Here is a 23873-nt window from a genome sequence, read left to right on the forward strand (position 1 = left end):
AGGCCTGAGGATAGTAGTCAACAACAGACTTTTATAAAGTTAATTTTTACAAAACCTGCGGTTCAAAGGCATCTTGGTATGTAGGGAATGGTGGAATGAGAGAACAGTACACAGGTAAGAAGCTTTTATAGAATAAATGGGCCATGGTCATGGGACTGTTTCCTGTGCAGTTTCTCTGGTGTTATTCTATCTTGAAACTTTGAAATGACTTCTCTTAGCAAAACTCACTGGAAGCTTGACATATTGCAGGCGATGTTCGAAATGACATCTATGTCACCCTGATCCATGGGGAGTTTGACAAAGGAAAGAAGAAGACACCCAAGAATGTGGAGGTGACAATGTCTGTGTTTGATGAGGATGGCAACCTTTTAGAGGTATGTGGCATCCCCTCCAAAGCCCACCGCACCGCACCGCCACACCTTTTATCACCTAGTAGCAATAGACTACTTACTGGATTCTGAACCCTCAGCAGAGTTCAGTTTTCCTTCTCTAGGGTTTTTGTTGTTGTTTTGTTCTTGTTTTTTGAGAAAGAATCTGCTAGGTGCCTAGGCGGGCCTCAAACCTGTGATCCCCCTGCCTCTGCCTCCTGAGTGCTGGGGTTACGGGCACGTGTCAGTATGTCCAATGCTTATTCATAAGGGAAAAAAAAGAAAATATAAAATCTGATAAATCCGTGATAAGCGGTTACTGGATTTACCACAGAAACCATCTAGACTCATTTTGTTATTTCTCCTATGGTGAGAAATATTTCTGGCCGTTGGTGATTTCAAGTGTGAAGCTCAGATTCTTAGGCTCCCTGTTGTTCTCAAGCCTTCTGGCTTCTTTATTGCTTGGGCAAGATGGCAGGAGCATCCCAGAGGCCTCAAAAGGCACCCACCTTCTTTAGGGCAAGGGGAGGCGAGGGAGACTGCTTGAGGGAGCCTTGTGAAGCTGGAGGGACCCTTGGGTGCCGGTTAGCTGTCTCTGCTCTCTAATTTTAGTCGTCAGGAATGTGCAGCCTGAATAGATTTCATTTGTCTGGAGACACAGACATTGGAGGCCATTGTTCTGACTTCTATTCCAGAGTTCTTCTGACTCTAGCAGCTTTCTGTCTCTATAGACCAGGAAGTCTTGATTCTGATTTCAGAGAGGCCAGAGGTGACCCTGGAGGCCTCTATCCTGCTACCTAATTATGTTGGAATCCACAACAGCAGCTCTTGGCTCACAAAGCTTTCTGGACGACCTAGTGTGTATGTGTTTGTGGGTACAGCACAGTGAGGTCTGCCACTTCCCTGTCACCACTAACAGCTCTGAAGGACTGCCGTCCAAAAATCCACTAACCCTAGTCGAATTCTGTGTCCGAGGCCTCTGAAGAATTGCTGGGAGCACAGGAAGGGGGTGTTGTCTTCATGCTGTTGATAGAGCCTTCCACATGCCCCAAGAGTTCAAGCACATGTCTTCTGACTCGGCCACTTCATAGCTTTAGTAACCTGTTTGGAAGGCCTGCCTCTACCAAACTACATAAAAAAAGACACAGCCCTGAGTTTGATTGAACATGCTGTACCAAGTCCTGTGTTCCTACTGCAGAATGCAGACCAGACCAGAGGGAGAGTTCTGTTTGCTCAGAGAGCAGAACTCCAACGTGTGCGGCACAGTCATGGTCACCAGGGCTCTGTTCCCTGAGGGAGGAGGAAAGGAAGGGAACATGTCTGAGGGTGGAGGAGAGTTACCAGTCGCCAGGCCAGCATTCATCAGGCGCTGGGTCCCTTTTTCGTTACCACATTCACATAACTTAAGCCTTTAAAAAAAAGGGTAGAAAGTCCGTCTTGGTCTTTTTTCAGCCCCTTACGGCACAGTCATGGTCACCAGGGCTCTGTTCCCTGAGGGAGGAGGAAAGGAAGGGAACATGTCTGAGGGTGGAGGAGAGTTACCAGTCGCCAGGCCAGCATTCATCAGGCGCTGGGTCCCTTTTTCGTTACCACATTCACATAACTTAAGCCTTTAAAAAAAAGGGTAGAAAGTCCGTCTTGGTCTTTTTTCAGCCCCTTAATTTATCAGCATACAGATGCCAGGGTTAGACCTGCACCAGGCATGTTGGGAGTGGGGTGCATGCAGGCTTTGAGGAATATTCTTACTATTCTAGAGCAGAGCTTCTTAAACTTTTCTACTAATGACCACCCCCCTCCTTTTTAGTTTTTTGTTTGTTTGAGGCAAGGTGTCATGTCATCCAGACTGGCCTCAAACTTATTGTAATCAAGGATGACCTTGAACTTCTGATCCTCCTGCCTCCACCTCTGGAGAGCTGGGATTATAAGCATTTGCTTCCATACTCAGGTGCTGAGGTGCTGGGGATTGAAGCCAGGGCCTCTCTAAAGCAAGCGCTCTACATGCTACGCTACATCCCCAGGCCATGTAACCCCTTTATCTGAAGAAATTTTACATGACCCTGGATACATAGGTGTATAAAATAGGTATAAAAACCAAATGTTGAGTGATTTATTTTAAAGCAATTCTTTGACATTCATACAATTTTACCATTGTTTGAAAATGAAAGCAAGTTTGCATTCTAATGGCAAGGATATGTGTGTTTATTTTTAGGTAATGAATTAAGTCTTGGTGGAATATTTGATACCTCAGGATGTAGAGAATTTTTAACCCTTTTCAGAGCTGGTCAATATTTTTTCCCTTTTTCATTGAGTTTTTATGAATTTCATATACTATTACAATATATTTTTAGCATACTTAGCTCTACTCCCCTGTCTGCATGTTCCTTACTAACTACCCCACTAAATTTCCTGTAATATATATATTATATATAGAATATATATGAAAGCCTGTAGAGTCGGGTTTGTTTCCCCAATTGCTCTTGGTATGGGCTCACCCCCTGAAGCCTTGCCAACCTATCCAGAGTCCCATCCTTAAACAAGACTGAATTGCCCCTTCCCAGCAGCCACAGATTGCTAATAGTTCCTCAGATAGTGGTTTTATTTTAATTGTGTGTACATGTATCCCTGTGTGTGGGTATGTACATGTGAGTATAGTGCCTGCAGAGCCCAGAAGAGAGCGTTGGATCCACGGGAGCTGGAGTTACAGGGAGTTGTGAGCCATGTGACATGGGTGCTGGAAACCGAACTCCCATCCTCTGGAAGAGAGAGGTGCACGCTTGGCCACAGAGCTGTCTCTCCAGCCCCGATATTTTGATTTTATAATTGTGAAAGTTTTGCCATTCTTGTACAAACTGACAGAAGTATATTCCAAGTCATTTCAGAAATTCTTTCTTAATCCCAAACTAAAATTCACTTAATGTCTTTTTGTAAAACTTGAGCCAGCAACTCGAGGAAGCAGTTCCTAAAATCAAACGTTCTAACACCACCCAAACTAAAGATACACTAACTTGATATTTACACGGTAAGGAATGACATCACACAAACATTAAAGGCTTTGTTTCTGTAACTCAACCATTATGTTTAGGAGCAGAAAACTTCGCAAACACAGCAAAAGCAACTGCAGTTCATAGCATGCAGCAGTCTTGAGCCTGTGGTCTTTGAGGCAGTGTGTGGTACGACACCTGCGCAGGACACAGTGCCCAAGCTGTGTGTTCAGCGCCAAGGCCACAGTGGAATCCCACCATGCAGTGTGGGTGAGCACTGTCAGTGTGAGCACTGTCAGAAAGCACTGATTTTTTAATTAATTTCTGGTTGTCGCTCATCCAGAAACCTTCTGCCATGTTTTTCATGACCTAGTATTGTCTCCTAATTATCTCTTTCCCTTCAAAGAAAGCGATTCACCCTGGTGCGGGCTATGAAGGCATTTCAGAGTACAAATCAGTGGTTTATTACCAAGTCAAGCAGCCGTGCTGGTATGAGACGGTCAAGGTGAGAATGGGCCATTTACAGCCCCTTTCGGCTATAGAACCTTGTTTAGATTCCTCTGTCTTCTTTCACCGCAGATCATTTTACCATATTCCAAATGTTCAGGTAAGTTTCCTCTGGTGTGCAGTAAGAGGTGAATTGATAGCTATATTCTGTATCAGGGCATAGTTCTGTATCGGGGCATCCATTTGAAGAACTCAACATTCTTCGATAATATTCTCATTCACAAATGTGTAGAGATTTGAAAAGACATTTGCGGCTGGGCTGTAATGATGCAGTGGGCTGCCGAGATGCTCCAGACAAGCAGAGACTTTCATACTCTGCCATCAGTTTCCTGACATGTTTTTCTTGTTGATCCTTACCCAAGTTTTCTGGGCCTCTTTTCAGTTTTAAGAAGGATTTTACAAATTCCAAAGTGCTTTCAGCTCTGGCATCTGTTGGCCCACAGTGGCTCTAAAACAGACAAGCTGTCCCGGAGCATTTTAGGGTCCAATTGAAGCAAGTCACTTCCAAACTGACTGCCACAGCACCCTTTGTCAGGGTCCCGTGACCTCCTCATAGAAAGTTCTAAACAGAAGCATTGATTAGGAAACAGCTATTGCATAGTGTAGCTCTGGCTAGCCATGAACTCACAGAGATCTACTGCCTCTGCTGGGATTAAAGGTGTGCACTACCACATCCAGCTGTATTGTGCTTACCTAAGTTCTTCAGAAATGGGTTTTTAGGTAGTTGCCTAATGGTCTGTTGTGTAGTCCTCTGTAACTTCCTGAATGAGTCACCACCTACTCTGCTCTTCTGTGACCTGTGGCTCTGCCCTTTGTATGCAGCAGCAGCAAGCTTCCTCACCCCATTGCCCCATCTTTTCTCTTTTTCTTGTCTTATAGACCCTAGTTATCACATTATTTGTCTTGTAGTTGGAGACGTCCTATGAAGACCTCAAAGTCCTGGCCTTGTCCCTCTGAATACTAGAAATTCATTATGTGTCTAAACTCTGAACCTATGATAAACAGCTGGGTATTTTATGTGTATGAGTGTATTGCCTGCGTGTATGTAAGTGCACCCATATGGTGCAGTGCCCACGGAGGTCAGAAGAGGGTATTGGATCCCCTGGAACTGGAGTTACAGATGGTTGTTAGCCACCATGTAGGTGCTGGGAATTGAACCTGGATCCTTTGCAAGAGCAGCCAGCGCTCTTAACCGCTGAGTCATCTCTCCAGCCCATCCTCTGAAGTTCTTTTAGCCTGTGAATGAAGCTCATAGCAAGCCTCACTCTGAGGGTTCTCATGCCTAGATAAGATGCTAAACTTCAATCTGAGTCTCATTGTCTCATAGTTAGGAGGATTTTAAATGTACTCGCTATGAGCAAAGGCTGATATGCTAATTACCTAATTTGATCATTACATAGTATATATCTGAATCAAAACATCACAATTTACCTGGTAAACGCATACAGTCATATGTCAAAAATAAATAAATGCATTTTGGTTGATAGTCATTTATTATACATAAACGCTCACTGCAACCTTCCTGCAGGTCTTCATCGCTATAGAAGAGGTCACCCGCTGCCACATAAGATTTACCTTCCGACACAGGTCATCTCAGGAATGTAAGTGCTAGGAGGGCTGTGACATATTTCCATTAAAAGTTTACTGCTGCTGGATGTGCTTTTGTGAATCTGGACACTTGCAATACAGGCATTTGGCAATTTTAGTCCAGAATTCATAGGTATCAGGAAAATAGAATAGTGGATTTTTTTTTTCCAGTGCTGGAGATTGAGCCCAAAGTCCTGTGCAGGTCAGGCAAGCACTTGGCCATGGAGCTACATCCCCTGCCCTATACTTTTATTACTCTTGTTCATTTTTGAGATAGGGTCTCAGTGTATAGCCTAAGGTGACCTCAAGCTTCTGTTCCTCCTGCCTCAGCCTCCCAAGAAGCTGGGTTATGAATGAGGCCCTACACCCAGCTTCAGGGTTTGAGGCAGGGAGGTTACCATGAATGGATTTGATTCTGGAGTCCTTCCTCCTACTGGACAGAGTGTTGGGTGGGAAAGACCTGGAGAGAGAAGGACAAGCCTATAGAGGTAAACAGAAGGGGGTAAGTGTGTCCCGGCCTCTGGTGGGAGCAGGTGGTGGAGAGAAAAAGAGGCCAGGCTGCACAGATGTGCTGGATGTGCCATTGACAGGTGAGATGGGTCAGTACCACATTTTTGATTCAGATGATTCAGTGGATGCTGGTCCTGTTCATCAGGGAGTATAGCAAAAAGCCCATACTTGAAGGATCAGGCAGTCTCAGTTTGGTGGGACACATATACCTGCACGTCCTTCTTTGTTGACCTGTGTTTATTATCCTGTGGTTGGACATCACATCCTAGAGCAAATGTGAAATCAGCCATCACAGTCATCATCTCCTGGTGTCCATCCAAACAGCTCAGACACATATTTCTATCTTTTCAGCCAGAGATAAATCAGAGCGGGCATTTGGTGTGGCCTTTGTGAAACTGATGAACCCAGATGGCACCACCCTGCAGGATGGGAGGCACGACTTGGTGGTATATAAGGTGATGCTCAAAGAAACAGGCTACAAAATAGCTACTCCTTTTGAATGTGGCTTTTAAGGCTCCTTTCAAATTTACATGTGCAAACTTCAGAAACTTGTTGAAAGTATGTGTTTGCCCCCTACAGTCTAGAAACCGTGAGAACTCTGGGTCCTACCTTACGTGGTTTTCTGTCCTTCTCAAAGGAGAACAAACTGCTTGACTGTTGAGTGTTCAGGGAGCATCTGACTCTGGGCAGAGGGTACCATGGTCCTGATTGTCAAAAGAGCAGCGGGGCTTTGACTCTGCTGTCCATCATCCGAGTGGTACAGACAGTGCTTGGCTGTAGCTTGGCTGGATTCTAGGGGTGGATCAGTCGTAGAATGGGGTACCATCTCTTCGCTGCTGGGGCCTTTCACTTTTCCTGGCTGTTGCCCCCATTCTTCCTTCCTCACCATTGCCGAGTGCTGCATCTACTGAGATTTTAGAGTTTAAAGTTGGTGCTGGGAGATCTCACTTCCCCGACAATATCTGGGGAGGGTAGCTGGAGCATAGCTGGCAGGTCTGAGTTGTGTCTCACTGATGAATATTTTCCTTAGCATCTCTTTAGTTTGTACAAATAGTTTTGGAAGGCAGAACAAGCTATTTCTTCCTCCATTGTCCCAGGGAAGTATAACTGTGACCATTTATAAGTTCAAGAAAATGAAACTCAACCCATTTCCTAATACATTTAATTTGCTTCTGGCAGAGGCTAAGATATTCTGTTTTATTTCACAACTTACTTCATTTTTATTCTTTGATGAAATTATTTCTGCTGCAAACTCTGCAGGAAGATGTCAGTGTCTGGGTTAGAAGGGTTTAAGTGTGTAATGTGATAAAGCCACATTGCTTCTGCTAACATTGCCCGTGATCCTGGTGGAAGGTATTTATTATTAGCATCTGAGAGATGTTGCCTAGTTTCCAGTGTTTCTCACACCCTTCCCTTTCAGGGTGATAATAAGAAAATGGAAGATGCTAAATTCTACCTGACCCTGCCTGGGACCAAAGTAGAAATGGAAGAAAAAGAGCTTCTAGCATCCAAAACCGTGGCCACCTTTATACCCAGCAAGGACAGCACGAAGGACAGTTTTCAGATCGCTACCCTCATTTGCTCTACAAAGCTCACCCAGAATGGTAGGTATGGGGACCACATGGCTACACATGAGCCTCTGTCTGGTCCTCCAAGGACTTCTCAATGAGACTCATAGGGCTGGACCACGTGGAACCAGGTCCTCTGAGACAGGATGCTAGACAGTTGGATTCTACTTTCAGTGACCTTCTGCAGAGTTCAGTGCACTTTAGTGCTGTATGAGTTACTTTCCCTGTGCTGTGACGAAATACCTAACAAAAGCAGCTTAACAAAGGAAAAGTTTATTTTGGCCCAGAGTTCAAGTGTACAAAGTCATGGTGGGGAAGGTGTGGCCACAGAAGCCTGAGGCAACTGGTCACACAGCCAGGAAGCAGAAAGTACTGAATGCCTGTGCCCAGCTCCCCTCTACTTTTTATTCAGTTGAAGACTTCAGCCTATGGAATGACATGACCCACATTTAGAGTAGGCACACACTTTGAGGACTTCCCACCTCAACACAGACTGGACATGCCCAGTGGTTTGTCTCCTAGGTGATCCTAGAACTTGTCAAGTTGACAATTAAAATAATTAACTATCACAAATGGCTTTTAAAAAATATTTGTTTATTTTGGTCCAGGTGTGGTGGTGCACACCTTTAATCCCAGCACCCAGGAGGCAGAGGCAAGTGGATCTCTGTGACTTTGAGGCCAGCCTAGTCTACATAGTGAGTTCCAGAACAGCTGGGGCTACGGGGTGACCCTGTCTCAAAAAGACCAAAAAAAAATTTATTTAATTTATGTGTATGAATATTTTGTCTGCATATATGTAAGAGCACCTGTGCATGCAATGCCCACAATGACCAGAAGAGGGCGTCAGATCCCCCAGAACTGGAGTTTCAGACAGTTGTTAGCTGCCATTGGGTGTTGGGAACTGAACCTGAGTCCTTTGGAAGAACAGCCAGTGCTCGTAATCACTGAGCCATCTCAAGTCCTCACACATGCCTCTTAATATTGTAAAACCAATGTGTATTACTAATGTTACCTTCCTTCAAGGCAGCAAAGGGCTTGAATAATATGGTTTCTTGTGGCATATGGAACAAGGGAAGCTGGTGATACGGGGTGGATTCTGGCAGTGATCATTCTCTTGCCCAAACAGGTATTGTAGAGAGTAAGTTTGCTGTCAGAGTTCTTCTGCTTGTTTTTGTTATTTGTTTATTTAGGACAAGGTCTTGTTGTGTAGCCCAGACTGGCCTTGTACTAGTAGTGATACTCCTGCCTCAGCCTCCCAGTTTAATAGTTTATATTATAGGAATGAGCCACTACACCCAGCAGAGTTCCTCTGTCCCCTAGATAGTCTCCCCTTTTCTGATTTTTTTTCTTTGTTTCCAAGAAGCCAAGAGTTTTCCATGAAATTAGCTGCAGAGTTCAAATGAGGTTCAATTTTGTTTCTCTTCAAACTTTTGCTCTCCATTTCAACCTCTTGCATATAACATGGCAGTTGATAACAATCACAGTTATTCATTTAACTTAATGTCACAGGAAAGGAGCTCTACTGAATGGCAAGCCAAGACTTAACTGCCCAGGGGTCTAGCTTAGCAATTCCGTATGCCCTGTGGTATGTACAGGAGCAGACCTGTGACCCTGAGGATGACTTGGGTTGAAGCAGAACAGGAGCTCTGTCTTAGGAGTGTGCAGAGACAGACCAGGAAGTGTTGACACCTCGAGGGCACACGGGTTCCAATCTTGGTTGATCTTTAGAAGGGGTCAGTATTGGGTTTCTTTTGACAAATCATGACCGGGTTGAGATTAAAAACGGTGTTTCAACCTGGACACATGGCTAAACTCAGCGGAATGATGGTCAGGGCTGATTCACTTGGAAAAGCAAAGCTCACTCATCAAAAATTAAGCCAGGGCTGGAGAGGTGGTTAAGAGCACTGGCTGCTCTTGCAGAGGACCTGGGTTCAGTTCCCAGCACCCACATGGCAGCTAACAACCCTTCATAAATACAGTTCCAGGGGATCTGATGCCCTCCTGTCCTCCACAGGTATTGCACACATGTGGGGCAGTTATATACATCCAGGTAAAACATTTATACACATAAAATAAAAATTAATAAGTATATATACACACATGTATATATATATATATACTTATTTATTATTATATATATAATTTTTAAAAAAATTAAGCCAGAAAACATTCTGAACTTCATAGAAGGCATGACAAACTTGTGCCCATTGCACAACTCCAGTTATGGAAGAAAATCAACATAGTAAACTGCTGATAGGGGTTCAAGGGTATAGTATTTACAGAAGTTGAGTTTAACTCCTGAGATTGAACTTGGTTCCAACAAGCTGTGCACAAAGAGGTTGTTCCCTGATATCTATAATGTAGACAACACACTTGCACAGCCCAAATGGCCAATAATTGGAATCTGTTTAAATTTTAGAGTATAATTAAATGATGAAATATATGTGATCACTAAATATTGAATTTTAAAACATAGTGAAGGTCACGGCAAACTTTAACTCTGTGCATATGATCCTAATTTTGTTTCAATATGTCAAAGTAAGTTGGAGCGAGCTTGCCTCTGTCAAGTCCCAGCTCTTCCATGACCTCCCCGTGACTCAGTTTCCTCATCTTTTAAAATAACAGTGATGATAGTGAAGGATGAATATCCCGTATCTAAAGTACTTGGGACTAGACACATTTTGGATTTCAGATTTTTTTAGAATATTTGCACACGTGTAGGAAGAGAAACCAGTCTAATGAAATTCATTATTTCTTCATTTGTTAGTTGTCATATATTTAAATGTCATAAATGTAAATATTAAATTTAATTAGATAAAACTAATTAAATTCTCCTACCACCCCTCAGTAGTCATGTGGCCTAAAGGAAGCAATTTCACGTCATAAAGTGTTTCTCATCTAAAAACCAAAATCTCTGCAGTACAGTACTAACATTGAAGGGAATTGATGCTTATACACACACACACACACACACACACACACACACACACACACACTTTCTCTTTCCCTCTGAATCACCCAGACATAGGTATTCCTCAGACAGGAAATTGGAGGCATAAACATACAAGTGTTTTATGTTTGCTTTTATAACTATGATGTCATCTGAGAAATGTGAGTTCCAGTCAGTGTTTTCTGTTCTTGTACATCAGTGGCTAATTTTTTCTTTGAAGGATTAAAGAGTATCACAACGTGTTCTCTGACTTAGATAGGAAATGACAAATTGAAATGATTCCTGAGGCATTTCTTACGTTGGCTACTAGTAGAAGCAGTTACTTTTTAAAATCTTTGTGTACATGTGGAGTCTGTGTTTGGGTGTGCTCAAGCAGGTGTGTACCATGGTTTGTATGTGTAGGATAGAGGACAACCTCAGGTATCAGTCCTAGCCTTCCACTTGTTTGAGACAGGGTCTCTCGATCGCTGTTGTGCATACCAGGCTATCACTATAGGAACACTGGGATTGCAGATGTACCCTGCTGCGTCCAGCTCTATGTGGGTTCTGGAGATCCAGACTCAGGTCCTTTGTGCTTGTTTGGCAAGTGCATGTACCCACTGAGTCATTTTCCCAGTCCCGGAGCAGTTATCTTTTCTAGAGAATTCGGCAGCTATGCCCCACAGTGGTCTGGATTGTGCCTTCTAATGTCTGTGGTTTGTGGTTTTCTTCCCAGTGGACTTGCTAGGCTTATTAAATTGGCGTTCCAACTCCCAGAACATTAAGCACAACCTGAAGAAGTTAATGGAGGTGGATGGAGGTGAGATAGTGAAGGTATGTCTCTGTCTTCCTGGCTTCAAGTGTACTTACTGTGTCGTGCTTACTGCGTCATTGGTTCACCACATTCGACTAAACCAGTTGTAAATATACATATCCATATCTTCATGGCTAAGCCAGGGAACCAATTTTTACAAAAATCTCCGTGTTTACATCTATTCCATTAGAACCTAATGATTGCCAAATTTCTGTTGTGTGATGCCGAATGAAACCCAAATAACTTCTCTGTTTTTCTTCAGTTCTTGCAAGATACGCTAGATGCACTTTTTAACATAATGATGGAAATGTCAGACAGTGAGACATATGACTTCCTTGTGTTTGACGCATTGGTAAGCTGTTCAGTACATTCACTAGTGTTTATTCTTTGATCGTATTATTAAAGTACCATGAATATCATTGTGCATAATTATTTGTATCATCTAAGTATTTCTTTAGTCTGAACTCTCAGAAGTAAAATTAGAAAACAAATGACTTCTATTCCGAACTTCATTTTCCGTTACAGCTCACCTTTTCAACATACTGTCACTTTCTTATTAGGGAAAACAGTGGGTTTAATTGCATTAGAAATCAGCAGACACTTTAACTTCCTTAACCATGCTCTAGTCAAAACCCAAGAGATGCCCTTCACAAGGAAAGTTGTCGCTTATGGATGTATGTCCTTGTATAGTCATGCAAGGGAGGCTGGACTCACAGGTCAGAGATGAATCCCAGCCTCATTAGGTACGGTAAGAAGCTGGCAGACAGTGAGGTTCGTCACACAGTGCTGAAGTTTTCAGCCCATTGCAACAACTGAAATCAGAACAGGGATATGTGGTGATGAGAACCTGGGAAGGGCAGGAGTGTTGTCTAGGAGGGAGGAAGCAGACACATCTAGACCAATCATCTCCTTATTGTTGAGGAGCGTCCGGAACAAGATTTTACCTGAAGGTTGGGGCTGCAGATTGAGGCAGATTGCAACTGTGTAGTGTTTGCCAGTTTGGGGAAACCAGTAAGTCCAGCAGGGGATCGTGGCATCAAGGCTAATGATGTGAGATGAAGACAGGCGTTGCTGTCACACTGAGATGAGCTTAGTGATGGTCAGGTTTATGGGGAAAGGAGACTGGAGACTGGTTAGAGGCCATGGAAACAAATCCCAGTGGGACAGAGCAGCTAGCCCTGGGCATGGAGAAGGGTCCCAAGGGCCTCTTCCTTTGCCCGTTTTTGTCCTTTATAAGCATGCTGCAATTATTTGTAGATTCTGTAGCCCATAGCTTTGGAGGTGACCCATAAGGAGGAAATGGGGAGACCAAACTCTAGTGGTGTTCACATCATTGGGGGGTACTCGGGAAAAATGTTATGGGAAGTTGCATTAGCTACACTCAGAATTAGAGTTTATATCTTCCTTCCTTCTGTCCTCTTTTCTTCTCTGACTTAAATCACTAGCGTGTTGACTCCACTCTTTTGAGACAATAGGTTCCTGAAGCCAGGGGTGCTGGCTTGTGTTGATTTATTCACAGTAATATACTGCACATGTGATAGCCTCTCTTGACGTTAAAGATAAACCCCAAGACAACTTCAGCTTGAGTAGTAGAATAGAAAGGTGTGGAAAATGGTCCAGAAAGCAAAGCATCCCGGGTTAAAATCCAGCTTGCGGATGGAACGCTTGGGTTGTGCAGTGGAGCAGTCGATGTTTTTCACCTCTGTAGGTCTTCATTATTTCACTGATCGGAGACATCAAGTTCCAGCATTTTAATCCCGTCCTTGAAACCTACATTTACAAGCACTTCAGTGCCACTTTGGCATATGAGTAAGTATGACTCAAGCGAGCTATGTGATGTTAGATCTGTGGTTGAGGCTAGACACATAGAAAACAAGGGGAAACCTTCACACAGTCAGCCTGCTGAGAGGGCGGAACTTTGTTCTAAGTTTCTTTGTGGGAAGAGGAGACTTTGTGGAAACTGGATAAAGTGGCAAGCTCAGTCCTTCCTTCTGGATAAGGCTGTGTTTCTTTAAAACCCAAGAGCTGTGGCTGGAGAGATGGTTCCATTGGTAAAGCGCTTGCTGTGCCAGCTTGAGACCCTGAGTTTGCTCTCTAGTGCCCACATAAAAAGCCGGGTATGGCAGTCTGTACCTGTAATCCCAGCTCTAGGGAGGTGGAGACAGAAGGGTCCTTGAGGCTTGCTGGCTAAATCTAGCTGAATCCGTGCATTCCAGTGTGAAGCAATGTCTCAAAAATTAAAGTGGATGATGATTGAGGAAGACACCTGGTGCAGCCCCCTGACCTGAACATGCATACACACGTGCATGTGCACACATCGATGGACATATACAAGCACACACAAAAAGACAAACCCAAGAGCACAGAGTGGGGAGTTGAAGACAGGCAGAGAATCTCCAAATGGATAACCAAACTCAGGATCTGAGGAACTGGATGTCTGTGAGATGGGCATGAGATGCTGAGCCAAACTAAGTCAGTAGAGAGGCGGGTCATGCCCTTGGCCGTGTACCACAGTGCTTTGAGTATCAGACTGCATGTGAGATGTTAGAAGACTTGGGTTTTCTCCTTTTGCTTAAGAGAGACTGGTTTCGGGGCTGGAGAGATGGCTCAGCGGTTAAGAGCACTGACTGCTCTTGCAGAGGACCCGAGTTCGAGTCCCAGCACCCACATGGCGGCTACAAACCGTCCTTAACTCCAGTTCCAGGGGAATCCGAAGCCCTCTTCTGACCTCTGCGGCATTGCATGACATGGATGCACTCACATACATGCAGGCAATACACTCATACACATAAAATAAAAATAATAAAAATGTTTAGAAAAGAGACTGGTTTTACCCTTCTCCATACAGTCACCGTCTTTCTATGTAGTTTGTGATTAAAGGACCCGACCTCTGCTCACTCCAGGCATCTCTCTGGGATGCTCAGCCTCCAATGGCACTGGATGTGGCCTGCCAACCCCCACTCCTTGCTTTTCAGTTCCTGTGCAGAGTGATGGGGTAGATCCTGACAGGAATGTAGCCGGGATTGGTTGGCAGGCCTTTCAACAGTGGCTCATGCCACATCGTATTGATTGCTGCTGTCTGATAGATCAGGTTGTATCATTGAGCCTCAGTGTTCTTTTCTAAGCTAACCATTCACAATGATACAGAAATGCAAGTTATACAGAGGAGATGCCATGTAGCACAGTCACCAGCTATCACTGTGGGTCCAATGCCTCATGGTTGGGGAGGCAGCAGACACACCAACACGCTTTACTCCACGCGGCACCCTTACTTTCCAAGCGATCTGCAGCTACAGCAGAGAAAATCTGCTCCTGTGGATCCAAATCACACTGGGCGAAATGAGACCCCCAGGCAAACTTGAATTTGTGATTCTCTTGCCTCCCAAGTGCTGGGATTATAAGTATGCAGTTCCTTACCTGTCTGCTAAGTAAATTTTCACAAGCCAAGGAAGCGAAATCATAACATAGCACACAGGCTGGGTAGTGTCACCAATGAGGAACACAGAGCTGAGGGTCAGGCCACACCCCTGCACTAGGGCACCACTCCATACCTGCTACATATACACATCTACCAGAGAGCAGCTGGTCAGCATACACACCGCCCTCACCTGCCAGGTTTATTTGCAACACTTGTTTCCTTTGGATTTGGAGCCTATTCTATCAAAACCTCAGATTCTCAATGGAAAAATGAAATATTGGTGCCCTTAGAAATCTTGAGCTACCCTAGCACATGAAGAGCAATCTAAAATTCAAACTTTCATGCTGGGGAAATGGCTCAGTCAGTAAAGTGTTTGCCTTGTGAGCCACCACACCCACCTGGCGTTTATATAGGTTCTGGGGATCTCAAATCCAGTCTACACCTTTCTGACAAGGGTTTTATCTGCCGATCGATATCCCCAGCTCCAACTCTTTCATTTCTTGATCCTGTGTTTCAGTTCCTTCCCAAAGGAAAGTTATGCTTTGTGGAATATAAATACACTCATAGAATAGTCCAGTGTGTCTCAGAAGTTCCAAACCTAGACAGAGAGGGAACTAAGTTGCAGAAGAGTCAGTTTACCTATTAAGAGGGTGTGAGTGACAGCTGGAATCTCTGCTTCCCAGGATCAGGATGCCACCTTCCCTTCCTGTGTAGCACACCCCAAGCTTCAGGCCTCAGCCTACAGTGTTGTCCATGACAGAACTTTCCTCTCACCTTTTTCAGGAAACTCTCCAAGGTACTGAACTTTTATGTGGCTAATGCTGATGACTCTAGCAAGACGGAATTGCTCTTTGCTGCTCTGAAAGCCTTGAAGTACTTGTTCCGATTCATCATCCAGTCGCGAGTGCTCTACTTGAGGTAATGATCACAGCGGTAGGGTGCTGGTGCTGCTTGCCCGGACCCCCTTGCTCCTCGTGCCTGTACTTAGGTCTTTGAACAGGTGGTCATGGAACGGCCAAACTTCAGGACTTTGAGGTTAAGGATGGCGGTGGACTTTAAGACCACTGGGGAAGGTTCGTGGCAGATCCTTTTGCACCCAGAGAATTCTAAGGCAGTAATGACATCAGAACTTATGGGTACAGGTGGCTTAATATGTCACTTACTGGAAGCCCTGATTGGTGACGATGGGTCTTAGGGAGACAGGGTCCTGTGGAAACCAGGAGTCTGGATCTAACTCCAAGTATGGCAGGAGGCCCTGGGAGACTTTGATTAGGGAAGTAATATAATCTAGCTTTCCATATTTCCATCACCTGTACAGAAAATGGATTATGCAAAACTAGTGGCCACCTGGGCTGTTTAAGGGTGAGACACGGGCCTCTGTCTTAGATGAAAATGAAGAGATGGGCTGATTCAAGAGGATGAGCTAATTGGATTTGCTGTTAGATTTGATGGCAGTGAGAGAAAGGTAACGGCCTTAGACAATCTTGAGGTTAGGGTGGGCAGAGGTGGTGTTTGCTGAAACTTGAACTGCTGAGAACTGAGCAGAAGAACTTACTTAGGTGGGTTTTATTTAGGTATATTGATCTTCAGACACTTTTAGAACTAAATCACAAAGTTCTTTTTGTTTTGTATATATGTGTGCATCATGTATGCATTTCTGTACATGCACATGTACCCATGCATGCATGTGGAGGCCAGAGAGCAACATTGGGTGTCCTTCCCCATCACTCTCTGCCTTTTCAATGGGCCGCTCATTGAGACAGGGCCGCTCATTGAACCAGGAGCTCACCATTTTCTGGCAAGCCCCAGTGATCCTCCTGTCTGTGCCCCAGCCCCAAACCCCAGTAGGGCAGTTATATGCTCATGTGGCCATGCCCAGCTCTTTGTTTGAGTGCTAGGGCTCTGAACTCAAGGCCTCCTGCTTATGCAGCAACCAGTCAGCTCCCCACTCCAAGTTCTTTTTTAATTCTGCCAAATGTGTGAGATGAGATGTACCAGTGACCCTCTGATTCAATAATGATCTCATTGGAGTTCATACTCCTTAGTTACCATATCCCTTAACTGAATGCTGAGGATCAGAAGAGTTTCTAATTTCAGATTTGGGGGAGGGGTTGGAATATTTTCATGACATAAGCTATCTTAGGGGTGACATCCAAATCTAGACACAAAGCTCTTTTACGTTTTGTATATACCTCATATACATAATCCAAGGTAATTTCACACAGTTACTTAGTGCAGCAGTATTTTGACTGTGACCCCTCTCATGTGATGTCAGATACGGAACTTTGCACTTGGGGCTTAAAAAAATTTTTTTAAATTTATTACTTTTATTTTATGCATATGAGTGTTATGCCTGCATGTAAGTGCACCTGTGTCTTACAATGCCCACAGAGGACAGAAGAGGGTGTCGGATCCCTGGGAACTGGAGTTATGGACGGTTGTTAACTGCCATGTGGGTGCTGGGATTTGAACCTGGGTCTTCTGCAAGAACAGTCAGTGTTCTTAACCACTGAGCCATCTCTCCAACCCCTCACTTGTGGCTTTTAACATTCATAAAGTTTTGGACTTTGGAGACTTTTCAATTTTGTATTTTCCGATAGGATTATTCAGTGTGTTAGATGAATGGGTGAGACAGAGAGTAATATAAATATAAATCTGCATGCGTTATGTATTTGAGTGTGTTTATAATCTTCTGAATTCATTATACCAACCCTTGAACACACGGTGAAGATGCCCCTTACTGACCAACTGTGTGTCATTGCTATTTGAGTTTTCTGTGTTTTGGAGAAACTAGCCAAAGACCTTCTAGTATGTTCTTAGGTAAAACAAGCAAGTTCTGGGTCGATGGCATATCTTACAAAGAAAAGTTGAGGACTTAATCAAAGTGAGTATTTGTCAATGGCATCGAAGGCCCCTGTAGTAGATCAGGTCAGCAGCTGCCTGGGCAGTGCTGTAGAGAGAGAGTGGATGTGGTTTGTAGGCCGGACTGGGTTCAGAGCCTTCTGCTTGAGTTCTTCCACACATTTCCTGAAACCTCGGTTCAGAAGACCAAGACTTGATGGCACAAAGACAGTGGAAAGGAAGGACAGGAGGGAAGGCAGGATGCTGGCGGACAGTGTACAAGACTGGTTGTCAAGGACTTCTGCTCTGGGAGTTCTCTGTTCTTCCCGTTAGTAAACTGAGGAAGACCGGCCTGTGGGGCTCACCTGCTATGTCTAACACAGTGACTTGCTCTTACTTTTCTGCTTGTTAGCAGTGCCTGCAAACCACAGGATCAATGCATGTCCAGGCTTGGGCCCTCCAGACAGCTCCCGAGGAATCCTTACCAGCTGACAGTCCTCCTTGGTCAGCCTGTGTTAGGACTCTACCTACAAATGACCACCTCTCTCTTACCCAAATCCTGTTGTCCTTTTGGTCTACTGGACTGACTTAGTCCCTTAAAAACAGTCCTAGGGTACCCTCATAAGATATCTTTGCACAATTAGAGGTGGTAACCAGCAAGGTACTGACCTCTAGTGTTGTTTTTTGAGACCACAAATCTACTCTAAAATTTCTTTTAACAAGAGAAAATCTGTTTTTCTTTTTCTTGTTAAGATTTTATGGTCAGAGTGAAGATGGAGATGAATTTAATAACTCAATCCGCCAGCTGTTTCTTGCTTTCAATGCGCTAATGGACAGGCCTCTGGAGGAAGCTGTCAAGATCAAGGTCAGCCTGGTGTCCTCATGGGTGACTCTTCTAAGGCCCCACATGAACATGTGCCATGCTGGGAGTGGGTAGAGTGAACGATGGTAGCGGCCCGGAGAAGTTTAGTAAGACTTATAGAGGTAAAGGGGGCTGAGCATATTGGCGCTGTGCTGAAGTGTTTGCCTAGCATGCATGAGGCCACGGGTTCCAGACACCGTACTGCCCAAACAAACAACAGAAGAGAAGGAAAATGTCCACATTTTAACATTAACAATCATTTGTGTTTTCAAATATCAGCTTTCCAAAGACAAGCTATGTCTTTAGACATTTCTTGAATGGCTGTGGTGAGCCCTGCTGAACCCCTTGATTTTAGCGCGCCAATCCCAATGCGCTGACAGGAGGCAGCTTTCTCCTCTGCCCCTCCCCTTCTAGAAGTACAGAGTCACCATCATCTGTAGCAGCAGCAGTTTCTGTAAAATGTGAAGCATGAAATCCTAGAAGGCTCCTGTTTGAACCTTACTGTCTCTTCCTGGCTCCTAATGGTGACGGGGAAATTTGAATTTAATTATCACCTCCTATAGAAAAGTATGTTACAAGTGCACAGAGCCTCCAGGGAGCGAAGGCCAGGGCCTGGGCCTCCTGCATTTTGGGGAGAGAGGGTAGACAAAGTTAGGCTCAATGGCATCAATTCTCATGGCAGGGACATCTGTGTCCAGTTCCCTGTCCAAGCCCCAAGCCCCGCCTTTTCCTCCTGGGACCGAGACATCATTCTGCAGCTTTCTTCCTGGACACCGACTCTGACTTTACTGTGCTTCTTGCAGGGGGCAGCTTTGAAGTACCTGCCTAGCATAATTAATGATGTCAAACTGGTGTTTGATCCCGTGGAGCTCAGGTGAGTAGACAGTTTGTTTCTTGATACCAGCATGAGCAGCCCATCCGCCACACATGCTCTGGTCTGACAGCTGTTAAGGAAATGCCTTTTTGTGCTCAGTTCTGTGGAAAAGATAAAAGAACACACAAAGCCTGCCCCTGAGAGAGGCTTGCATGCTCTCTGGGAAAATGAGATCTGCAGACATAAAATTAACTACAAAAGACGTGTGGAATAACACACTTCCAGCCCTGTGCCTAAGTAGCCCAGGAATGCAAGGTCAGGAGTGCAGTGGACCTTAGAGTGGAGATTGCAGAGAAGGCACTTTGCTGAAGATGAGTTTTGAGACAGGCCTGGAAGGTGCTGGCCAGTGTGGATGTGTTGATCTGTTGGGGCAGAGTCAGTTCTAAGGCAGAGCCCGCTAGGGAACAGGAATGCAGGCCCTAGAGACACTCTCAAGTCTTAGGTTGTTTGGGAGCTTTCCAGGTGCACCTTCCCATGCTGAGAGTGAAACGGCATGGAAGGATGCCTCCGGCTGGGCCAAAGGAACACCCTGACCCCGGGCCTCTCTTCCAGCGTGCTCTTCTGCAAGTTCATTCAAAGCATTCCCGACAACCAGCTAGTGCGGCAGAAACTTAACTGCATGACCAAGATAGTAGAGAGCAGCCTTTTCCAGCAGCCAGGTAAGTCTCCGAACCTGCTGCATCTCGGGATGCAGATGGTGCTGCTTGGCCACAAGCGTGCTAGCGTGGTCTACCGTGGTGTCACGTCAAACGTTTCTCCGTATGGTACTTCCTGTCTCTGGCGTCTGGTGTGGGTGCCTCAGATTAGATTTGGCTTAGGTTATTTTTGCAAGCGATTTAAATTGAATGTGACAGTGTGCTTGCACTGTTGTCTGTTTGATGTTTACTGGATGAAAAGAAGACAAAGATACAAACAAAAAAGCATTTCCAAGTTTATCAATAAAATTTTGCAAATGAGCTTTTGAAATCCTGGCTCTTCGTGGCAGACTGATTTGTGCAGCTCTCAGCCTTGTGTTTTGTTCAGTTTTAAGTTTTTTGTTGTTGTTTTGCTTTGTTTTGTTTGTTTGTCTTTTTGAGACAGGGTCTCCCTGTAGCTCCAGCTGTCCTGGAACTCACTTTGCAGGCCAGACTGGCCTTGAATTCACAGAGATCCACCACCTGCCTCTGCTTCCCGAGTGCTGGGACTAAAGGAGTGCACCACCACGCCCGGCTCTTACACTATTAAATTAAGAACGAGAGCTTAGATTTTCTTCTTTATTGTGCTATATAAACATTCACCGTGACAGCTGACCTGATATCCAGTGGTCTCTCATAAACATCAATCAGAGCATTTCAACTAATATTTAATGAACATTTACTTTGTGTCCATCTCGAAATTGGGAGTGCACACATGGAAAAAGCACTTAAGCTTTGTAGTTTTAAAATTATTTATTTGTTATTTTTATTTTACATGTATGAGCCTTTTGCCTGCATGTATGTAACTGCACCATGTGTGTGCAATGCCTACAGAGGTCAGAAGAGGGCATTAGATCCCCTAGAACTGGAGTTACAGACAGTTGTTAGCTTCCATGTGGGTGCTGGGAACTGAACTGGAGTCCTCTGCAAGAGCAGCCAGTGCTCTTAATGGCTGAGCAGCCCTTAATTTCTGCGGCCCTTTGCTTACTTTGTTTTGTCACCAGTAACGTTCTTGGCAGTTGGTGTTTACAGATCTTCTGGGAAAACAGTTTAAGAGATTGAAGTCAGTTTAGTATTTCTAATAGATAACTGTTGTTTCTCCCTTCCTGTCTGCTCCCCTCCCCTCCCTCCCCTCCATTCTCCTCTCCCCTCTCTTCCCTCCCCTCCCTCTCCTCCTTTTCTCTTTTCTTTTGTATTGAAACAGAGTTTTTGTTTATAGGCAGACCTAGACCTGCAGATCTTCCTGTCTCAGCCTCCTGAGTGCTAAGATTATAGCTAGGCCTATACTACCACACCCAGCTAGATAATTATTTTCTTTTTATTTATTTTTATATTTAATTAATTTGGTGTGGGTGTGGGTGTGGGGGTGTGTGAGGGTGTGTCCACATGGATGTGTGCCACCACACATGCATGGAGGTCAGAGGACAAGTGTCAGAGTCACTTCTCTCTTTCCATCATGTAAGCTCCAGGTATCAAACTCAGGTGGTCAGGCGTGGTGGCCCTTGAGGGCAGGTGCCTTTACCTGCTGAGGCATCTTGTCAGTCTTCATAGATTGTTCTAACTGGAGGAAGCAGGATCACTGGTAACTCTCCCTTCTGGAGTGCCCAGAGAACCTGGAATCATCATAATAGTGAACCATCATAATGAAGAGCCCAGGAGAAAGACATAAGTCACACTCTCCATTAACCACATGTCCCCAAAGACAAGAGCAGAATGTACTAGAAATGTACTCAGGAAGCTCAGTGTTAATAAGAATTTTATAATAAATTCTCTCCATAAGGTGGAAAACTTTATGAAAATATGAATGGTTTGCTTTGTTTTTATCTGTTTCCATGACTTAGGGCTGGCGTGCCATGCTGGCATTTTAAGAAGCTGTAGAAGGGTTGAGGGTGTGGTCCAGTAGTAAAGTACGTGTATCAATCTTAGCACCAAAAAATATAGAACTTTAAAAACTGGAGAAATCGTTGCATAATTTTCACATTGTTAGGGCTTTTGTGTGTGACTCAGGAGTTGAGACAGAGGCCTTAGCACTGAAGAAAAAAGTGAAGAATGAAAGAGGAAAAGAAAAAAGAATAACAGCCCCCAAAGGAGGGGGTGTGGTAGAGAAGGGTCAATACTGTACATACTCAACATGTACCTGTGGTGGGAAGTTCTTGGTATGGGAAGTCAAGGGACATGACTGAAGTTTCTGCCCCAAGTGGCTGGGCTGGTTGCGGAGTGTCCAGGGACAAGCAGAATGGCAGATGGAGCTAGCAGATCTGCAGGTGGTGGCCCCCTGTGTGAGCCCCTGTCTGTTCTTCCTCAGAGTGCAGAGAGGTGCTGCTGCCACTGCTGACGGACCAGCTCAGTGGCCAGCTGGATGACCACTCAAGCAAACCTGACCACGAGGCCAGCTCGCAGCTTCTAAGCAACATCCTGGAGGTGCTGGACAGGAAGGATGTGGTGAGTCCAGGATGTAGCCTGAACCTCTGCTGGTCCCATTGCACCAAGCAGGAAGGGCTCTGTGACTTTCCTGGTCTAGGCAGTGCAGGAGCCCTGAGGTAATGGAGCAAGCTGTGCCCCTTTTAGGGGAGACTAGAAATGCCTTAACACCTATGCAAGTTGAGGTACAAGGGAAGTCACATAGCATGAGGCCTCTATGGGCTAATTTTCTCAGCTGCCTACCACTGGAGTCCCTAGAAGTGCTTTTAAGAACTTTAAGTTCATGGGGTGGGGAGATGGCTCAGTGGGTAAAGTGCTTTCTATGCAAACATGAGGACCTGAGTTTGGATCCCCAGCACCCATGTAAAAGCTAGACATGGTTGCATATACCTATAACCCTACCCCCAGCACTGGGTAGGGTGGAGAGAGGCAGATCCCCAACCAGTAAATATTGGCAGTAAATAATTAAATATGACTAGACACATCATACACATAGTATTTTTTAAAAACTAACTTTTAGAGGAGCTGGAGAGATGTCTCAGCCATTAAGAGCACTTACTGTTCTTGCAGAGGACCCAGGTTCGATTCCCAGCACCCACATGGTGGCTACGAACCATCCATAACTCCAGTTGCAGGGGAATCCGAAGCCCTCTTCTGACCTCTGCGGCATTGCATGACATGGGTGCAGTCACATACATGCAGGCAATACACTCATACACATAAAATAAAAATAATAAAGTATTAAAAAAATAATAATAACTTTTAGAGCTGGGCATGGTGACGCATGCCTTTAATCCCAGCATTTGGGAGGCAGAAGTAGGTAGATCTTTGTGAGTTCGAGGCCAGCCTGGTCTACATAGTGAGTTCCAGAAGAAGAAAAAAAAAATTTTAGGACCTGGTTAACATTTAAAATAGTAAAATGAAGGTTTTACATTTAGCAACAATACATGAAGCATATTGGGCTAGGCAGGGTGCCAGTGTTCTACACAGCATATATCTGTGGTCTGTGCCAGAGGAGGGGTTGATCCAGGAAGTAGCGTCCTAATATCTCCTCTCTGTGTCCTGATCATCATCCTGATCTATCCCAGTACTGTCCCTGTGGTGTATGGGGGCAGGCTAAAAAGGATGTGTGAGCTGAATGGGGGTTTCTAGTGCCAGTGTGACCAGCAACAACCTGTCCTTAGCTAAGTCTGTGCCTTGGTTTCCTCTTCAGTAATAGAAGTAGAGCAGAGCAGAACAGGAAGCACTGTTCGAAAAGGCTTCGTGGTCTTCTCCACTTCCAATACTGTTTTTTATATTATGCAACATCTTTTATCTGCCTTCTTGTCACCCAGCAGAACCCTGAAGTCCTGGCTTGTGTCCAACTCCTGTGCAAGGAGATCTAATTGTGTTTAACTCCTACTAGCTTGATTATGTTTTATCTTTTGCATAACATTCCCTTTGATGAGCAGAGACCATCAAAACAAAGGACCTCAAATTTGTTGAAGTCCAGTTATTGTTTCTGTTGACCGTGGTGGTA

General features: G+C 44.7%; 1 protein-coding gene across 1 annotated transcript in view; it reads left to right on the forward strand.

The window, feature by feature from the left end:
- Positions 1-23873, forward strand: part of Dock5 (dedicator of cytokinesis 5) — a 220180-nt gene that overhangs the window by 138148 nt on the left and 58159 nt on the right. The window contains exons 14-26 of the mRNA XM_008830960.3: positions 250-374; positions 3756-3854; positions 5385-5457; positions 6305-6408; positions 7374-7557; positions 11187-11284; positions 11527-11616; positions 12973-13073; positions 15466-15600; positions 18277-18388; positions 19189-19259; positions 19812-19918; positions 22239-22375. Coding sequence (XP_008829182.1) covers positions 250-374; positions 3756-3854; positions 5385-5457; positions 6305-6408; positions 7374-7557; positions 11187-11284; positions 11527-11616; positions 12973-13073; positions 15466-15600; positions 18277-18388; positions 19189-19259; positions 19812-19918; positions 22239-22375 — 1436 coding nt within the window. The remainder of the gene's footprint in view (positions 1-249; positions 375-3755; positions 3855-5384; positions 5458-6304; positions 6409-7373; positions 7558-11186; positions 11285-11526; positions 11617-12972; positions 13074-15465; positions 15601-18276; positions 18389-19188; positions 19260-19811; positions 19919-22238; positions 22376-23873) is intronic.

Source organism: Nannospalax galili, unplaced genomic scaffold (genome assembly GCF_000622305.1).
Source record: "Nannospalax galili isolate Female #2095 unplaced genomic scaffold, S.galili_v1.0 scaffold915, whole genome shotgun sequence".
Taxonomy (NCBI): Eukaryota; Metazoa; Chordata; class Mammalia; order Rodentia; family Spalacidae; genus Nannospalax; species Nannospalax galili.